The sequence below is a fragment of the Bidens hawaiensis genome, unplaced genomic scaffold (assembly GCF_021521415.1).
Source record: "Bidens hawaiensis isolate Kalapana, Puna unplaced genomic scaffold, B.hawaiensis_p1.1 tig00077520_1, whole genome shotgun sequence".
In the NCBI taxonomy this organism is placed as follows: domain Eukaryota; kingdom Viridiplantae; phylum Streptophyta; class Magnoliopsida; order Asterales; family Asteraceae; genus Bidens; species Bidens hawaiensis.
The window spans coordinates 1-21,641 of record NW_027503353.1 but is presented as its reverse complement, the minus strand read 5'-3'; the positions used below and the strand labels follow the sequence as shown (position 1 = coordinate 21,641).

The window sequence follows — 21,641 nt, the reverse complement described above, 5'->3', positions numbered from 1 at the left end:
AAGACACAATTGTTTGGTAAATAACACGGTTGAATTGATCAATCAAGAGCTGGAGTGATCTAGCATGTAAACAAATTGTTCAATTGTTACTCGTTTGTTCTCTACATTTTGGTTGATTATTTTTATGAAGAAACTTATAGTGATAATAATTGTTTTCTTTGTTATAATGATTGACTAATCCACTCGTGATCTTCTTCGTGTGTAGGGTTTGTAATATGAATAATTATTTTGTTTAGTTTTTCTTGGGATTATATTTGTAACTCTTCAAGTTACGTTCTATCTAATTTTGGATTTTCGGTTAAAGATTCAGTTTTGTCGATTTGCTCATATTATTTAATTGGTAGCTGTCTGCATTAAACCACTTAAGTTTTGTCGTTTTTAAACATGCATGTAGCCACCCTTAATGGCTTCTCACTAGAGTAACTTGATTAATAGTGTATCAAACCCGAAACCCGGAGAGGATTACCTTTTTACATATTTGCTTTCACAACTAAACTATAATTCTCCGTATTTCTTAATGTAAATTTTTTTTTTTTTTTTTTTTAACACGAAATTTGTTTCACATTAAAACTCTGATGAAACATATATATTACATCAATATAGCAGGTAGGCGGGCAACAAGCTGCGCCGCCACCCCTTTCTGAATTGCAAATAGATATTAAAAGTCATTTAGTTTAATTAGCAATTAATTAAGACAATCAAACAAATCGTATATTACTAACCACATGCTCCTCGTGGATACGATACCTGACTTACACTAGCTAATTAGGTTAATTAGGTTTTTCATGACTCAAATGACAGTCAACAAGAAGCAGGGGTTTTGCGAGATCCGAACCACACGTCCACCTTTAGCATTCGTTTTCCAGTCTCTTCATCGGTAATCAGCAAATTTCAAATGCTTGTTAGACTAATTTGAAAACGAAGTAATATGGTTGTTCAAACTGTTTTTGGCTTATCAATATATACTGGTCGTATAACATTATATAATCAAGTTCAAATAGTTTTTTCAAGCGGTGTTTTCCGAGATACATTTATGTTGTTTAACTTGTGCGTCTGCTAATCATTAAGTTTTTTAACATTTCAAATTTAGTTACGTACAAGACTTTCTTTTGACAAATTAATAAATTTATAATTCAACACATGGTTGCTAGTCTACAGAATTGACCGGACACACATAATAGATGGCATCTACTAAGTGCACTCATAATGTAATGCAAAGTTACACTCCAAGCACTTAAAGATCATTTCATACTGCAACAGACTCCTACACTTGATGCAGCACCCATCGCTCTCAATCCCTTGAACAAAGGACAAGCGGTGTGAGTGACCTTTGATCTCGAGTATGCCTCCAAATTTGACATTGAGAAACTTGTACACAGAGCAATAATTCAGAGCATAATTCATAGCTTTCTCATATTGAAGTTTTATGGGAACACAACAAGCATGCATAGATTGAGCACATGTAGTGCAATGATAAAACCACCGCCACGGATTTAATTTCTCCTCACATATTTCACAAAAATTTAGCCCTGCTTGCAGTGCGCACATATGATGTATATATGTGTGAACCCTCGGGTGGGCAAAAGTGAAATTGCACTAATTTTGACGTTATTTTACTAATCTCGTGAAAATAACGTTAAAAGTGACGGACGGTTAATCAGGCATCATGTAGTGGCGTTGATAGCCGAAAGACAAGGGTACATGCACCGATCGGCCGGTCCCGATGATTGAGTGCTATGTGCCTTATGTCCAAGGCTTGATGCAAAACTACTATCGAGCCGGGGGTCTCACCGGAAGCAGCCTCTCTATCCTTATGGGGTAGAGGTAAGGCTGTCTACATCTTACCCTCCTCAGACCCTACCATAGCTTTGCTATTGGTGGGATATACTGAGTACGATGATGATGATGATGATGATGATGATGATGATGATATTTCACAAAAATATTCGATAATATGGTTCTCCACTGGTTCATATCTTAGGCTCAATGGATGTTCATCACACTTGTGCTTAATCACTCTAGGCAATAACAAAGCACACACTATATGGATGTAGAAATCACAAGAGAGACATTGAAATCCCCACCTATACATCATCACATAGTCACATGCTTCACATTTCAAAATTGGTCTCTTATATGAAGGTTTTAATTTCGATAAGAGATGATTAGGATGAGCCTCGTGTGTGATTTCTTTGGGTATGAATGCACAATTGATGTCGACATAATCTTCACATATTGTGCATCCATACGCGAAACCATTCGATGGTAACTCACAAATCTTACATGTGAACACACCAAAAAACTTACCTGGGGTCTTAGGTAGGAGAATAGGAGTATGCTGACCGTTGCACACGTAGTCTTGCATTTCAGGTGGTAACTTAGTGCACCATTCATGAAGAATATAACAACATTGTTTATCAACATTCTGACAACACATGTAGAATGGTACTGCCATGATTGGTTTCACACATCCGTCACATAATAGTTGAATTTTTTTCATGGGGTCGTGCAGTTTTATACCAACTGATGCTTGTTTGTCGAATAGGATGAGTGGGTGTTCATGACTAGAATGGTTGAGCATTTCACCATCATGTTGTTTACCACAAAACTCTTTTTGATTAGACATATGATGCTTTAAAAGGCCGTCACCTTCCTCATGAAATGGACAGTAGAGAAGATTCGGATGTTCATCTTCTTTAAAGTTTTTATAAGTTTTGCCAATGCCTGATGAATGATATACTTAAAATTAGACTTAGATAATCTTTGCACAAACTAACAAAATTAAATGCGTTCACGACTCAGTGTAAAGCCCAAACTAGTCATCGATTGGCTTCGCGGTCATTTTCTTATTTGAAGTTTGATTAGAAAGGTTGTTGTGGACTATTTGGAACAACAGCTATTATGTTTCCATAGAGTTTGGGAAAGCAAATTGTTTTCTTTTTGAGATGTTATTTTGGACTATAATGGACAGCTTATAATTATGGACAGTTTGTTACAACAGCCAACTTGTTTTTACAGCTTATTTCAAAATCTTGACATTGTTACAGTAATTTGTTGGTCATTTATCAGTTTTTACCGCTTGTTTTACAACCGTCTTTTTTCTTTTCTACTAATTTAATTTAAAGTTTTAACACTTCTATAAAAGGCCAATAAAGCCCAAGGCGTGAAACCAAACCAGACCAAATCGCTAGTAACGGATCGGTTTGGTTTTTAAGCTTCAATGATGAACACCCTTAAATAGAATAAATAAATAAATAAGAAGAGATTTCTTACTTGCAGGTTGGAAGATGGACATAAATGGCTCTCTCTTTGAAGTTGCACAATCGACATGCGCGTAATATAGGCATTTATCACATTTGTAAATCCACAAATGATCATAGAAATAGCCACCACAGACTCTACACCTGGGATAGAATTTGGCTAATCTTTCAGAATTTGGAAAGGAATATGCAAGGGTAAGCGGATGTGAGTGAGTGAATGACTCATTCGTATGTATTTGTATAAGTAACTTGGCAGGCAACAAAGCACAGTCCAGGTTGATCAAAAACCAAGGACAGGTGATACACTGAAAGAAGACCCCTTCGTGTTTATTATCACAAGCTACACACAAGGACACTATAGGCGTGAACATTCGTTGCAGTTGGTGTGGATGACTAGTGCGGTTCATCTTCTGTTGAGACATAGTCGCACAAATTATGTCCATGCTAAATTCGCATACATTACATCCATAATGATAGAAATTAGTCAACTTAAGTTTGCAAAATCTTCACTTAAATCCAAAAATATTATAAGATTTAAGTGAAAGATTGTGGCCAGGATGTAATGTGTGATTTGATCGAGTCTTGGGTAGTTCTGCACAGAATTTGTGCAGTGAATAGTCACAAGACTTGCAGTAGTAGTAACACGAATGAAATGACCAGACGCGTTCCTTACACATATGGCATTGACCACCATGATGGTCTTCCTTCACAATTTCATGATCTTTATCTTCTTCGCCATCGTCATTGTCATCACTTTCATCTCTGTGATTGGGCTGCTGAAGATACACAAGGCTGAGCGGATGGACATGACTAAAGTGACGAAGCTGGTCCGTAGCAACTACATCATTGAAATACAATTTTTGGTCAACTGAAAAAGTGAATAGCATGTGTATATTTGATTATTTATAATGAAAGAAAAAGTGGCGTACTTACCAACGACCGCGGTGTCCATGAAAGTTCTTTCTCAGATTGATATGAATACCATACAAATTACAAAGATACTGCAAATGTTTGTAAACCAGTGTGCCAATATATATGAAATGAAAAGGAATATCTTTGGTTACACGAAATGAATTAATTTTTCTCACTCAACAGGCATATGTAGACCTTTATTATATTCCATTCTTTGATTAAATGGAAAGAAAACTATATTCCATTCTTAGTTTAAATGGAAAGAAAAGTACTCAATCTGATCTTCATCTTGTCGGTTTGAATCTTGTCAAGTATCCTGGAATTCGGATTTCTAAATTCGGGCCTAGATTCTAGTGACATAGTGTTACGACTCATGTAAGTGACAGTCTCAACCCAAGTGCGGTATCAACAAACTCGTCTGTTATCTCAGTTGACTTACCAGAAATGTATGCAAAACCTATTCCAAATAAGAAAGTCTGCATTGATGAAGACAAAAAAATATTATTATCTCAGTTGAACCCGGTGCCTTATACGTGGCTCCGCCACTGTGTGTCCCGGCCGAGCCCGGAAAAAAATGTCGTTAAGCCTTAACGAACTAAATAATGTAAATTAATTTTTTTAGACAGCAATTAAAGTTATAGTAAAAAATATAACAATTAGCAAATAAAATGTTTGAGTATTATAAAATAGTAGGCTTTATAAGAGACTAATTATAGCTTGTGTATTCTAATATATATAGGCAAATTGGATTTTAATAATCTCAACTTAGAAAATAGTTGTCACCAGTCCCAACTTTCACATCATTTGTTTTCGTTGGACCTCCGTTAAAAATAACTTAACGGCGTTAAGTTTTTCCAAATTTTAAAATGATATGTTAGAGCTTTTGATCGGAATGAGGGATACGAGTCGTTTGATGTAAAACTTACCTCAAAACGGTGGTCCTAAGATATCCGACTTTGAGCTTTCTAAGTTATTCCCAGATAGAGCAAGTATGGTATCCATGTCCCATATGATAGGAACCCCGGGATATATTGCTCTAGAACTATTTTCTAGGAACTTTGGGCAAGTTTCTCATAAATCAGATGTTTATAGTTACGGAATGATGGTTCTAGAAATGGTTGGAGGGAGGAAAAATTTGAAGACGAAGTTGACAGGCCCGGTTTTAGGGTTGTGCAAACCGTGCAGAGGCACGAGGCCCAAAATGAAAAGGGGCCCAAAGGTGAAGAAGCACCATCGAAGTTTTTTAAACGGGTCTAGCAGGCAGCCATTGGAGCCATTGAAGCTTTGTTCTTTTTGCTTTGTGGCTGTGTTGGGGAGAAGAAGAAAGAAGATAAAGGATTAGGTTTTGTTTGCTTTTTGTTACTAGACCCTTATTATCTACTATTATAATAAATAAAAATGATGGTTCAACCATATATTCCCTAATTGGCTTAATATGATGCCAAGTGACACCCATATCTTTTCATCTTTAATTTTTAATTATTTTATTAAAATAAATCATTTAAAACCTTCCATAATTTATCCATTTATCTATATCACATCAAAACACCATAATTTTAACATGATTTTTACATGAAATTTATTTTTAATAAAAAGAAATGTTTCTTAATGATATCCTTTTACAATATATGTTGTAAAAGTTTAATATAACATTCTATTGTTTTTTTCCAATTTAATGACTTATACAAAATAATAGTCTTAATATTCTTATATTAAAAAGTGAATGCTTTCAATTTTGTACTTAATATTGCTTTTAATTTAAACTATAAACTACATTTAACACTTTAATTCTTAAAAACCATTTACAATTTTTAAAATCTCACTTTCCTACTATAATTATAGTTTCTATTATATTCCAAATGAAATAATAATAATAATAATAATAATAATAATAATAATATAATGACATGCTAAAAAGCATATAAACTAATTTTTATATAATCTTACTATCATATGTTTTTTTTATTAAAATTGGTTTATTTCACATAAACAAAAATTTTTAAATGTTATAAGTGTTGGACAACCATCCAACAACGGTAATTTTCATTGTCGGTCATGCGGTATTTACATGTTCATGTGTATCACATCTAGATAAATATCTTTTAGGAAAAATACATGTGAATATGACCAAAACATCTAAAGCTGCTGTTGTCCAAAACCTATAATGGTTTTCTATTGTTTGGGATGTTTTGTTGCTTTAAAAAGGTAAAGCTGTTTTATATATTCAAGATAATATTTTTTATGTTTTAAAGTACTTTTTCGGTTTTTGTGGATTAATATTGTTTTAAACTTTTAGGGGGTGTTTGGGGAAGCTTTTATATTTGTTTTTTTGCTTATTTGATTTTTGAAAAGCAAAAGTCACTTTTGAAAAGCTTCATTTTAAAGCTTTTGCATGAGTTTTTTCGAAAACTTTTTGCTTTTGAACAAACGAATAGCAAATAAGCAAGTTTTAGAAAGATCACACAAACACTCCCTTAAGCTATCCTCTATGGTGAGGGGCTTCGAAGCCCCTCCTAATGCCACGTCAGCTCCAGGTAATCATCGGGGCTTCAAAGCCCCAACCAATAATACCCCATTGTGGTTTAATGCTCATTGGCGCCCATATATATATATATATTATATATATATTATATATATATATATACATACAGGGGATGGATCATGCGAGAAGTGATATTATAATGAGAAGTGCGCAAAATAGATCTTAACCATTGATCTGGAGTAATTAATCAACGGAGGAAAATAGAAAATGACACTTTTGTAATTTTTGTACATTTTGACCTCTTCATTTATAATAAAAAGGGTAAAATTGTAAAGCTTAAAATATGAAACGTACAAATTTATGAGATTCCCTATTTTATGTCTTAACTCTTAACCAACAATCATGCAACGTTGAAATTCAATTAGCTTTATTTTTCTTTAGTGTAGGTTTTGAAAATATTTTCTTGTGTTCGATATATAATGTGTATGAGTTGCAAAGTTACCAGAATGTTATGTTTTCCTAGGTAAGTAATATGCATGTATATTGACAGAACCGAGCCCCGGTGTGGAAGCGTGAAAATAGTCGTTAATAATCAACGGTGTGGAGCTCGGGTCTTGGGTTAGGATCGAATCTCACTCGTATTCACTCTTGAATTATATCTGGACGGATGAGGTGTATTGGGAGAGAGTCTGATTTGATTACCAATCAACAATAAAGTAGGATGAACAATTGTAATCAAAACACAAAAGATAGAAATGGTAGTATGAAATATTAGCCGAATGATTGTCATTAAGATGAGACACTCATACATACATTCATACATACAATCGATTAAGAAATATCAGCCGCCACCAGGAGAGCTCATCATGGAGGCGGAGACTCTCTTAAAGGGATAAAACCCTAAATCTCACACATACACAATAGTGAATAAAAATATATATTTATACTAGTCTAGCATGACTTGGTCTTCAAGCCATCCACCCTTGGTTGAGACCAAATAAAATATTTTTCACCCACATATAAATTCGATGCGTCGGTCTAAAACATAGGTTCCAACATGTATCTTATTTAATGTGTAAGTTATTATAGTATAAAAATGTACGTTGAGTTTTTGTGTATGGATTTCTTTTATTGTGTGTAGGATTTTTACAATGTAGGTTATACTTTGTGTAGCATGTCGTGAACGAATTTTCTTCTTGTAAATGGTGTATGCTATGTTCAATGCGTTAGAAATACATTACATAAATGATCCTACACACAATAAAATTTATACATACACAAATATATAATACTACCTACACGGTATATATATATGAACTACACACGTTAAAATTTTACATATACATGATTTGAAATACCACCGACACAGTATCTATATATATATGAACCTACACACGCAAAACTTACACATACATACTTCGAAATACCACATATATAATGCATATATGAATCTACACACGATAAAATTACACATACAAAATTCGAAATACCACCTACATAGTACATAAATGATCCTACATACGATAAAATTTACATATACACAATTCGAAATACTACCTACACAATACATATATGAACCTACACGCGATAATATTTAAACATACACAATTCGAAATACCCCTACACAACATACATGAATCTAAATTTGTATTTTGTAATATGTGTGTAGTGTATTTAATTAACATGCACCAAATTTTTTCCCTTAGTTGGTTTAACAAGTTTTTTTTATAATTCATGCATCTTGATTATGATTGAACTTACAACCCCTATACATAGTATGCATGATTATAACGTGCATTGTTAATATTTAATATTTTGTGAATTTTAATGGAGAACCGAATGGAATGACCTGCATTATTAAATTATAGTATATGTGAGTTCCAGTCGAATTTGACAAATAGAATAAAAGTAAATGGATATTTGATTATATCTTGTTTGAATTGTGGATAAAATTACATAGCTGGATTAAAATATTTGTGTTTAAATGGATTATCCATAAAAGGGGTTTGTTAAATTTTGGTTGCACGTAGGCTACATATAAAATTTAGAAACATAATTTGAAAATGGTGATAAGTTATATATTTACAAAAAAAGTAATATGTAACTTTCTCCAATTAATTGTTACTTACCAAAAATATAAAAATCATTTTTTACTAATATACCCTTGTAATAAAATAAATAATAAAGAAAAAGGAAAAAATGTGATTTGTTGGATTTACTTCTTGCACTTCTCGCTCTAAAAACACTTTTGAAATGAACCTAATCATATATATATATATATACATATATATGTATGTGTGTTAGAGAAGTTGAGAGAGGAAAGTGAGGGGTCCCACCAAATTTCCTAACCGCACCAGCCATTGAAAAGGCCAAATCTTCCGCGCCCCTGGTCCAACGGAGCCCCACTATGGTGTTCCACGCCCAACGGAGCCCGCCACATCACCCAACGGAGCCCCATAGCGACCAGCTTTAGTATCCAGTGTTATGCTTATATATTTTTTTAAAAATGTTAAACCCATATATTAATTGATATTAAATATTATATATTTATTTAAACTTTGTGTATTGTTTATTTAAGTATTTGCGTGAGTTGTATTAACATTTTTTTTATTAAACATTATTCTTCTTAAAAATATAAATCCATATATTGTACTAAATGATTTATGTTTTTAGTAACAATCGTATGTTATTAGTAAGAAAAGTTAATTAAATAAATCTAAACATTATATACAAGGAAACTTTTTAGAGATTTAAGTCGCACTTTTTAGATAAAGATGGTAACTACAATTGTTGTATGTGAAGAAATTTTTAAAGATTAATATAAATTTACCATCTAATTTTCTTTTTATTTTTTTATTTTATTCAATGTTGTAATACATATTCATTCATCTAATACCAAATTAGTATAACTGTTTCAAATTGTTTTGTTATTTTTTTACACGGGTATTTAACCTAGTATCTACTATATTAAAATAAGTTACCAAAAGTAAAAAAGTTACCTTCATATTAATATTTGTTTTTTCTGCAGCACTTTTTAAGGAAGTATATATTCAAGTTAAAGTACACTAACATTTTTGAAAGTTTTAAAATGATATAATTTTATAGATATTTTTTTTTAAATGATAGGTAACGCCGGGTACTACGTACGCGGCCCCTATTGGCTAAACCGCTAAAGGTAAACATAAAACTTAAAAAGTTAGAATTAATTGTATTCGTATTGTGATTTTTTGATATATAATTGACGAGTTTATATTTAAGGAGGAGGCCCAAAATTTTTCTTCGCACGAGGCCTAAATTTTTATTATCATTCTCGGAGACGGCCCTCGAAGTTGATCATACAAGTGAGATATACTTTCCACTGTGGATATATAAGAAGCTTGACTTAGATGAAGAACAACTTGGATTGCACGAGATTGAGAGTGACGAAGAGAACGAGATGGCAAGGAAGATGATAATCGTCGGCTTGTGGTGAATACAAACTAATCCCTCAAACCGACCGACAACCACAAAGGTGTTGGAAATGTTAGAAGGGGACTTACGGTCATTGGAAATCCCTCCGAAACCTTATCTATGTTCTCCATCAAGGTCTGCTAGTTCACTACCTACAGATGACTTCGATGACAATTGACGAATCTATTTCTTGTGTGTTCTAGTTTACCTATTACGGAACAATTGTTTGGTGAGTAACACGGTTGGATTGATTAATCAAGAGCTGAAGTGATCCAACATGTAAACAAATTGATCTAATCAATGCTTCTGTAAAAGAATGCACCATTTAACTTAAGTTTTTAATTGATAACACTTGCAGCAACAACATAACAGTGCGTGCATATGAAATTTAAAAGGTTGGTCATTTTATAAATGATTGAGGACTTATAATAATCATAAAATGATGTAGGCCTTTTTATTTATTGTTATAATTGTTGGCTTAATTTCAATAACAAAGTTTTTATCTCTCTTATTTTCGTAGTACATATATTTCGCAAAATTAAGTTAACAATCAGCACACGTATAACATGTATAATAAATGGGTTTCTAACGTAGTTCTAAAATAAACAACAATATAAGCTGGACTACACCGTAATATAATGTCAAATTCAACTAGCTTAGCAGCTTATTTGGTTTTATATGTAAACAAACATAAAAAAGTGATATAAATGAACCTATGAACGTACACAAACAAATTTTTAACCAATGTCAATGAACGAGACACTCATTCATTAGTTGGTTTAATTAATTTAGAAAAAAAAAATTGTGAAGCTTAAGTTGTTGAAAGTTCAAGTCTAATGAACCGCATTGGTCTACTTAAAAAATTGTCTAGTGTACGTATGTTTGATTAATCAGAAGTTTTTCTCCTTATATTACCATCCCAAGTTTCTGTCATTTTCAACCTTTAATATCCAGTAAAACTCAGCAACAAGCCAACAGCTGAACTTAAAAATACCCAAGTGTGATTCAAGAATATCCCGAAAGCCGTTTGCTTTGTCAAACTGTAGCTCAACGTCGACACATGGTGGTTGTCGGAGATAGATTCATTGACTCTGGTGAATGCCGCCGAGGTTGGTTCACTGGCTAGTCCTGTGTATATTTATTTTATTTTAATTATTCATGTATTTTTATCTATGAAATATTAAGAGAACTTGGATTCTAATACATAAAACCTTAACTGGCCAGCAAGAAACTCAACTAAAATTATAGTTGAGGATAGTTTCAACTTTTGATCTATTTTCCTTTGACGAGCTTTTGTTAACTGAGAATTCACTTCATTAGACTTTTAGCTGATGTGACTACATGTAGTGTCTCTTGATGAGTTTAGCCTAAAACATAAAAATAAAAAATAAATATAAAAAAGATAGTTAACGTTCCGTCATATAAAGATTAACTCGAATATCGAAAGTGATTCCAAAAGAATATTAACAAAACATGATGTGGAAATAACACTACATTTATGTGATTTATGTGATAGTTTCCACACCACCTCACACGTCTTAATCTTATCATTGAGTCAACTCCAAATTATCAATGCAAAACAACGGCAATTTACAAACAAAGAGCCTGCTCATTCACCTTCACATGTCCTTAAGTGGACTACGGTTTCATTTCCACAATTGAACATAAAGTCTCAAATTCTCATTTTCACTGTCTAACATAAATTCTCGCCGGAATCCTCTCTCGCCACCGTGAAACCATACCGCCGACATTTAACTGCAGCAGTTACTATTATTACTATTATTTATTATTGCAGAAATCATCATATCTCTTTGCATTTATGCACCTAGCATGAAGTCCTCAACTACACATTTCTAATGTTTTACAAAAGTCAAACCTCTTATTCTTATTCTCCATCTCAACAATTCACTTTTATTACAATACTCAAATTATGATCCTTCATTTCCTAGTATTCTCCTTGACCATAATTGTCACATCTCCTTTGACATCTTTTGCTCAGGCATACTGTGATCCCGTTTGTGTGGGCACGAGTGGTGGCCACGCAAAGGAGGTACAGTACCCGTTCGGATTCTCTGACGGCTGTGAAATCCGCCTGGATTGCACAACCGATGGGGAAATCCGAATTGGACAATATTCTGTTCAGAATATTACTAGAGATCATATCATGGTTATGCTTCCGGCAAAATGCGACCGCTGGTACGAAGAAATACGAGTGTTCAGCTCCCAAAATTACGCGCTAAGTTCGCGTAACGAGTTGTTGTTGGAAAACTGTAGTTCGACGTTGGACGAGTGCGTGATGTCGACTAGTCGATTCGAGAATCGTTTCAACTTGCAACAGTGTGATACTGGTATTAATAATAATAATACCAGTATTAACAATACTGGTAGTATTAATAATACCAGTACCACAAATAGTAATAGTAATAATAATAATAATAAAAGTACTGTTAACAACAGTATTGTGAAATGTTTTTCGGAGGACGATACGAATAACGAAGAGTTCATGAATTTGACATCACTAGAACAAGCAAATTGCCAGGTCTTGTTCTCGTCAATCAGTGTTGATATATCGACTAGCATGCCCGTCTCGTTCGAGTTTCAGTATTTGGAGTTGAGTTGGTGGGTTCGCGGGGATTGTACTTGCATTCTTGCAATCAGAATGCGAGTTGTCAGAATGTGAGGAAAGCGAATCAGACGATCGTGTTTCGGTGTAACTGTAACGAAGGGTTCGCCGGAGATGGGTTCGCCGCCGGAGAAGGTTGCCGGATAGGTTAGTTCTCACTTTAGTCCATTATCTACATTCGTAATTTGGTAACGATTTCTTCTCTTTTATTTTTTGTGCCGTTAATGTTTGATTAGGATTAGTGATGGATTGATCAAAGGGTTTCATTTCGTGATTGATGTCGAAAGGTCAATAAAAACATTTATAAAATATATCTACTAGCTATCGCAAGTAAGGTGTCGAATCAATAGGGAATAAGTGGAAGTGCTAATCAAATTAAATGATTTTTAATTAGTTATACTATGGTGGACACACGATGTCAAGCGGTTTCAAATATTTGTTTAACGAAAATACTGTTGCTTTTAGTTGTAAAAAATTGTGAGAAAAATAACTAAACTCCAGGTTTCATGCTATGAAGAACACCAGACTAGTTGATTCAACCTACTTGGAAAACTCGTTTGTTTATACCTATAATCAAAGACTAAATATTTGACCTCACTGATCGTCATAACTAAATTCGAACAATTGTCTTGGTTGAATAATAACCTAATTGATTACCTTTTTTAAGGTTTGATAAATGTAATCAATTCAACGGTTAAAGATAAATGAGTTAATGACTTTAAGAACATAATTCTAAAAGTTGATGACCACAAATCAATTAATTGATGAAACCACAACGCATTCAATTGCGAAAAACTGTTTACTTGCACAAATAAACATCAAAAGTTAACTAACCTAATGGTTAATCAAATCCAAATCCAATGTAGAAGTTTAAAACATCAAGAGTCTAGCTACAAACACAATCTACTCCCAGAGATGGTTACAAAGAAGAATTAGCCGCCCATGATCATCGTGGAATCTTCAATGGTTGATGTAACTAATGAATACATGAAGGAATAGGCTTAGGGAGTGATTAAAACCTTCAAAATTGACTATAGGATGGTGAAAAGTGGATGGGTGAAGTCTTTTCTTGACAACCCTAAAGTTATATTGATATATGCAAAAACCTAAAATTCGCGTCTTTTTACGAACTAGGCCGCAAATTGTGCTCATATAATCGCAGCTTTCGACCTCCTCATCCGAATATGCCTGATCAGCGCAACTTGCGGCCTGCATAGTCTTCTTCATTTTTTGTGACATTCGTCAAATTCAGGCCTCGATTTGTTTTCGTGTTGTAAACTTTTATTTTTTAAAACCGATACAACATTTTTAGAACTTTATTTAAATTATTAGATAATAATATTTTAGACCTCGATCACAAATAAAACAATGTTTGTCACATTTTAGGGTCGTTAAGAAAAACATAACGGGTCCAAACTAATTTTCGTAAAGTCGTTACAAGTTATAAGAACCTTTGAACTCGTATTTAAGTTTGACCGAAACTTGAAGGGTATTTTGTGAAAATATGACACATATATATATACACCTAACTAAAACCTAACATTATTATTAAACTTACAGCCGCCGCCCCCCCTGCCCGATTTCCGGCAACCCTTTTTTCGGCTCCGGCGACTTCGACCTCCGGCTACTCACCAAACTCTATTCTTAACACCATCTCCATCCTCACCCAGCCGCACCCCCATCTTCTTCTACAAATTTCGGCCAACACCACCACACCCGCACCACCACCTCCGGCCGTCCCTTTCTTCCCTCTGGTCCGCAAACCACCACCCGCAGCCACCACCACCACTCCCTTTCCCCTCCACGATTTTCTGGCGAGCTCTCTCTCCATACACGTTTTTCCCGTGACCGGAAAACCGGCCACCGGTGTACCGTCACGCACTGCCTCAGCTCTCTCCGTCTCTACTCTCTCTCTCTCTCGGCTCAGTCTATCTCTCTTCTCTCTCTCTATCTCGCTATCTCTCTCGTCTCTCTCACTCTTTCTCTTCGGCTCTCTCTCTCTCTCTCAGCCGCCTCTCTCTCCGGCAGTTTCGACTCGTGAACATATAATAGGTACGATATAAATTGGGTTTTGTTATTATTAATTTTTCATATATCAATTGTCGGATTTAAATTGTTAATAATCGGATATATTGTTTGGTTATATATTTTGAAACGAGTTGGTTTGGATATAGTGTTGTTTTTTTTTATTTGGGTAAAAGACGAACACCCGGGAAATGGTTATATTATTTTTTTATGGGTTTAAATTAACAATTGTTTACCTTGGTTTCGGTTGAGTTGTACGTTAGTGATTTAGACTAGAGGTCTCGGGTTCGAGTCTCATCCTAAACCGGTTTTGATGTTGTTTTTATACTTAACAAATTTCGGTTATTGTTAGTACTAATATTATTACATAAAAATTGTTATTAATATTATTATATTAAACTGACTAACATATATATTCATTATTAATGTTATTATTATTATCATTATTATAAATATTAAAGTGGTTATTAATAATATTAAAAGATCATATTATTTTTATTTATTAATATTATATTTTTATCATTTATTGTTAGCAATGATATTTTTATATTTATTTTGTGAACTCGTTTAGAACTCGAACCAACATCGGGTATGATATCATTATTTATTATCAATATTAGTTACTATTATTACTACTTTTATTAACAACACCTTAAAATTTAATACCAAGATTTTATTCTATAACTATTAATATTAGTATGATTAATAATAATTATTGTTATAATTATTATACTATATTAGTATTATTAGAAATAGTTATTGTTATTATTATTATCTTATATATCTATATATATAAGTATATATATATAACATATCTTTTTAGAATTATTATTATCATTACTATCTTATCATAAATAATATTATTGTAAAATAATGATATTATTTTTATTCTAATTATTAATTAAGTACGAGTCTCTAATCATTAACAAACTAACCGGTAACCCGATTTTAACAACCGAACCTCCTCGTTCAATGTTTCCAATATAGTTTCATTATGGTTTCAAGTTCATTAATATATATTACATTACTTATTTTAGCTAAGGTGTTTATCATTTCAAGTCGGATCTGCTCGTTTACCGTTCGAGCTTCATTTATTTATCTATTTATTTCTCGGTTCATCAATCGAGGTGAGTACTTTCATACCCCTTTTTCCATCTTTCGTTTTGGGGTGACATTTCATACTTATCAAACCAAATGCTTCAATTACTTGAATCTTTAAACCCACAAACGTGATTGTATACTTTACTTGAATAATTGCTTGATTTGGTGTTCTATACTTACATGCTATGTGCCTATGTGTTTATCGCTTTCATTCATGGGGAAGTCTATAAATCCGTGATCTATCTGGTATTCTCTTATAGCACGGTGTCGTTAACGTAATGCAATTAACGATATTCTATTAAATCCTAGACTGCTTGGCAACCTCTTGTAGCTAGGTGGCGCTAACGTAATTCTATTAGCGATTGTCAATTTATCCAAGTTGTTGCTTTTATTTATTGTTTTGTATACAAGTTTTGTGGCTTTTTACACTATATACTTATATACTCAAACTTATGAATTGCTCACCAACCTTTGTGTTGACAAACTTTATTTTATGAAATGTTATAGGTTAGACTATTGTTGACTCGAGGACTTGACGAAAACGTTACCAAGACTATTAGGATATTAGTAAAACGAACAATATATTTGCTACTTGTATTTAACTTGGTTGTGTGAATGAGATGTGTTGTTTATTGATTTGTTGAACTAAAATGAGTTGAATAAATATTGTCACTTTAAATAGTGTCTTGTGTATTTGTCCAATCACGTTGCACCCCGGCATGTTCCGCCGCCTTCGTTTTGGGGTGTGACATTTTTCCTCCATGTCTTGACTATCGGCCTCGCTCATCTTCATTTTACTATTGAGTATCATCCCAATGACTTCCATTAAGCTCCGTTTAGCTCCATTAAGCACTCCATTAAGCTCCGTTTAGCTCCATTAAGCACCAAACACCTTTAATCATAAAAGATCTCAAAGTAATTGTGTTCGATATATATAAATAGCTAAAACACACGATGTTAGATAACAAAAACACATTCTTTTATCTACTCATCAGCTGGCACCATGGGCCGCTAATTTTGTTCATTGATGGATGTTTTTTGCCATTGACTTGTTTAATGAGGTATTTAGTATGTCCGTCTGAATCCTTAGTAACAATCACGTGATCTTGAATCAATTAGCGGGTAATATCCTTCGTATGCCAACATGGGAGATCAATCAAGAAGGAAAGGAATGCCCTTCATGTGCCAGGGAAGATCAATTTCCAGGGTATCCTGTAGATTGAGAAAGCAACAATGATTTGAGTTTAGTAAACACTAAACGTCGATGAAGATTATAGATCTAATCTTTGTAAAGGAGTGACTCATCCTTACCTATGACAGGAGGGAAGACGATTCTTCTTCTCGTCCACAAATAGTTTCGCCCGGCCCTGATCTCCCTTCGTCCTTTTTAGACAATGTAAATGGGGGGCTTCTCTGTGTTGCCCTTTATCCTTTTCTCTTGATGTGCACTTCCTATCTCTTATGTTCCTTATGAGAGGAGCCAATTCCCTAGACTAAACCACAACCTCAATATGCTTCTTCAACTGATAGCAGTCGTTATGTGGTGCCATTTATCATCGGGGAAGTTAGAAAACCTGGTCTTACCTACCGATGGGATTTTTGAGTTCTATGAATTGGACGAAATTCACTTTCTCTGGGGTCTTATCCTGATGTCGTGGCCTTGAATATGCAATCCTGTCATAACATATTATATTCTTCAAGTGATATTCTCTGGCTACCTTTCCGCAACTTTTCCTCATTTAGGGAGGTTTGGTGATATCTTCAAGTGATACCCAAGTTTCCTTAGACCATATGGTGTGGGTTTTAAGGAGGTGGAACAACGCGCAGGGTGGTATAGGTGGGAGATATCCGGTTAAGGGAAAAAGTGTGAGCCATGCTTCTCTTCTCTCTCTCTATATCTATCTCTCTCTCTCTCATACATACATATAGTTATACATGCATACATACCTACCTACATATGTACATGCATATGTAAATATGGGGCGGTATAGGGGCGCTTTAAACCACAACGGGGCTCTTACGATGAGGGACTTTAAAGCTCTTTTTTAAGTGGCGATGATCTGGAGGGGCGGTAAGCATCTCCACAACACATAGTCTTATAATAGTATTGCAACAAGGAGATTAAACAGATTATCATGAACAACATGTTGGGTAAGAGCCATCACCTTGGCATCTTTCTCGTTTGCTTACATGTGCTTAGCTTGATCATTGTCATGAACATTGATCCCGGCCTTGACTATAACTCCCGAATTATTGGGATATGAGACTTGTCTTCGTGTGAATACTCCAATATTCATAGACATCAACCCTAAACCCTAAACCTAAACCTTTTATATATTTGAATACAAATATAAGTAAAGTGAGCTTCACATTCGTATTTGTTTTAGAGTTAATAGGTTAGAAAACATTTTAATTCAATCTGTACATAATTTTGGTAGTTGAACCGAAACAAACACTTCTAACACGATATATATACTGAATGAATTTTTGTAGTTGTCGTTGCCGACGCAGAAGGATATACATCATGGTGGGGGGATTATTGCGTTGGGTAATTATTCAATATATGTTCTTTTTTTTCCTTAAGCCACTATATATTACACTTTTGAGAATGTAATTTACATTTATAAAAATTTTCAGCTATTTATGTTGGAGGTGTGGCCATAGCATTCATCATTTATTTGTGGTTAAAAGGCAAACTTAGATGGACAAAAAAAGCCCAAGTACAATGTCAATGTGGAAAACTTTCTAAAAAATCAAGAATTCTTAGCTCCAAAAAGGTACTCTTATTCACAAGTCAAGAACATGACAAACTACTTTGAAATCAAACTAGGGCAAGGCGGCTTCGGTTCTGTCTATAAAGGAATGCTAAGCAACCAAAATGTTGTAGCTGTGAAGGTTTTGAGCGAAGTAAAAGGTAATGGTGAAGATTTCATAAAGAAGTTGCAAGTGTTGGCATGACTTCCCATGTTAATATAGTTTGTCTTGTCGGATTTTGTTTGGAGGGTCATCAAAGAGCTTTGATCTATGAGTTTATGCCTAACGGTTCCTTGGAGAGGTTCATATATGGACGAAGTTCTTCAAGTAGTAGCCAACTTGGGTGGGAAAAGTTGCATGAAATTGCAATAGGCATTGCTCGAGGATTAGAATACTTGCATAAGGGTTGTAACACACGGATCTTGCATCTTGACATAAAACCACACAATATACTTTTGGATCAAAACTTGTGTCCTAAGATATCTGACTTTGGGCTTTCTAAGCTATTCCCCGATAGAACAAGTATGATGTCCATGTCTCGTATGAGAGGAACCCTGGGATATATTGCTCCTGAACTATTTTCTAGGAACTTTGGGCAAGTCTCCCATAAATCAGATGTTTATAGTTATGGAATGATGGTTCTAGAAATGGTTGGAGGGAGGAAAAATATTGAAGTTGAGGTTGATCATACAAGTGAGATATACTTTTCACACTGGATATATAATAAGCTTGGCTTAGATGAAGAACAACTTGAACTACACGGGATTGAGAGTGACGAAGAGAACGAAATGGCAAGGAAGATGATAATCGTCGGCTTGTGGTGCATACAAACTAATCCCTCAAACCGACCGACAACCACAAAGGTGTTGGAAATGTTAGAAGGGGACTTACGGTCATTGGAAATCCCTCTGAAACCTTATCTATGTTCTCCATCAAGGTCAGTCAGTTCCCCAACAACAGATTAATCGCAACATTAATGTTCCATTGCTTCTGTAAAAAACTATACCATTAGAAATTGACTTTTTAAGTCATAATACATGCAACAATATTATATGTAATAGTGTGTATATGAAATACAAATAAATATATATATTGTTATTTTAAAAATAATTAAGGAATAACAATTGTAAAGTGATTTAGGCCTTTTAATTTTTATCTTATGTTGGTAGTATTAATACTTCGTAAAATAGATTTATTAAATATCAGCACAAAGGCGATTATCCGTCTATCAGAATATATGGTGTGGGTAAAGAATAACCGACGTATTCCAACGACCAATCATCGTATGGAGGCTCCAATATCACTGATACGTCACCGACAACTTTGTTATCTAAACTAATTAGATACTTTAGTGACGTTATATTTACCAATCGATCACCGACATGTTGTTAGTGCAAAAAAGGCCTATGCTTTACCAACATATTGCTGAAGTCTAGTATGTCAACAACCATACTACCAATGGCATGGGTTACGGACATCAGTGGCGGATCCAGGAATTTTTTTCAGGTGGTGCACAACTTTTATATGATTCAATTTTATAGAGTCGGGTATAAAAAATTCCGGGTCGTTTGAGGTTCGGGTCGGTTCGATGGTTCGGATAATGAAAGCAAGGCTTCAACTGAAAACTCTTCATCAGAATCTTCATTTACTAAATGCATGTTCAAACCCTTGAACCCAATCGGAAGCAACGTTAACGTGTTCTTTTACAGCTCTGATGTAACATATGTCTTGATTATGTTGTTTGGGTTTGAAATCAAGACCGTAGTTGGTTGACTTTTTTGCAGTGATCGTGCTCTTAGTTGGGACAGATACAAACCCGAGTTCACAACTGTTTGGAAGCTTCCCATTGACATTAGGATGAAGTTAATAGTCTTTTAATAGTCTTTCACCTGCCCTTAATCCAATTACTGCATTTGTGGCCATCATCTAGCTTTATTTGCTTGCAAGAAATAACATTATTCGACCATACCACTTTATTCTAAGATTATTAAGTTGGGATATCGCTTCTACTTTCTTGCAGATCACTAACTTAAAGTTCCTGGCAAAGAAAGGCAAAAAATTATAACCAAAGCTTACATAATCATTGAACCAGCCGCCTTACCGGTCCACTGGTTATTTTAATAACCAGATGGTGATTTAGGAGAACGGCCGACGGGGACGAGGGGTCAGGGGAGATAGCAGGCGCCGTTGTGTCTGTGTGTTTTTACTAAATGGGTTGTGCAGCAGTTACTTAAAAAAAAGTTCAAAAATTTATTTGGAAATCCGGAATCGAACCTGAGACCTTCATGTTACAAAACCAACACCTTACCAGCTGGACTAGCATTTCAAATGTTTATAGGATGGTTCCTTTCTAATTTATAAGGTGGTTCCTCTAATATTTTCTATATACAAATACACTATTATTTCGAAACTCGGGTGGTTCCGATAAACCACTCATTTAAGCTATAGATCCGCCCCTGTCGGACATCTAGTTTGGTTAATCGAAAATCGACCAAGCATCCGACTAGAATGGTTCCTCACATTGGACCTCATCTCCAAATTTTAGAGATATAATCACAGTAATATTTATAAAAAGACACCGAAAATATTAAATTTTTATTGAGTACCCAAAGGCAAAAAATAAAATTAAAATTAAAATAAAATATAAAATAAGCTGCCCTGGTTTTGTGTAATAAAGTTACACTTGGTGTTTGTTTTTAAGAAATTTGACCACGTTTATTATGTGCTTTTTCGCTTTTGGTTCAAATTCTAAGAAGGTACTTGGGCATAAATGGATAATGGACGGTGGAAGGTATTTAAACAACTCGTGTTGTGAATGACCATGCCAAACAATTTGCTTTTTTGATTTATAAATATGCAAACTTTAACGTAATTTAGTAATTGTTGTTTTTGATATAACAATTTGTATAAAGCAATAACAAGTAAAACCGGGTCAAACTCTTAAAAATGACCTGGCAAGTTAGCAACAAGTCTGTTTATGTTTAACTCCGTCAAAAATCTAAAAATTTTGGCTTAATATTAGCAAGTAGTCTAT

General features: G+C 34.2%; 2 protein-coding genes and 1 pseudogene across 3 annotated transcripts; 2 read left to right on the top strand and 1 right to left on the bottom strand.

Moving 5' to 3' along the window:
- Positions 1 to 1,888: 1,888 nt before the first annotated feature.
- On the bottom strand, positions 1,889 to 4,328 carry LOC143606837 (uncharacterized; the record flags this gene model as incomplete). Its single annotated transcript, XM_077082474.1, has 2 exons — positions 3,274 to 4,328; positions 1,889 to 2,724 (listed from the first exon to the last, which is right to left on the bottom strand). Coding segments are annotated over exons 1-2 (1,266 nt in total), but the record flags the coding sequence as incomplete, so codon positions are not given.
- Positions 4,329 to 12,034: 7,706 nt separating this feature from the next.
- On the top strand, positions 12,035 to 12,784 carry LOC143606836 (wall-associated receptor kinase-like 14). The gene has a single exon (XM_077082473.1). The coding sequence runs from the start codon at positions 12,035 to 12,037 to the stop codon at positions 12,782 to 12,784; it is 750 nt and encodes a 249-aa protein (XP_076938588.1).
- Positions 12,785 to 17,644: 4,860 nt separating this feature from the next.
- On the top strand, positions 17,645 to 19,800 carry LOC143606835 (PR5-like receptor kinase pseudogene; annotated as a pseudogene). The gene is made up of 3 exons (XR_013148822.1): positions 17,645 to 17,719; positions 18,347 to 18,401; positions 18,491 to 19,800. The product of XR_013148822.1 is annotated as a PR5-like receptor kinase pseudogene (transcript).
- The last annotated feature ends 1,841 nt before the right edge of the window (positions 19,801 to 21,641 follow it).

Bases quoted from the DNA above. Each gene is read 5' to 3' on its own strand.
- LOC143606836 (XM_077082473.1), top strand. From the start codon at position 12,035: ATGATCCTTCATTTCCTAGTATTCTCCTTGACCATAATTGTCACATCT.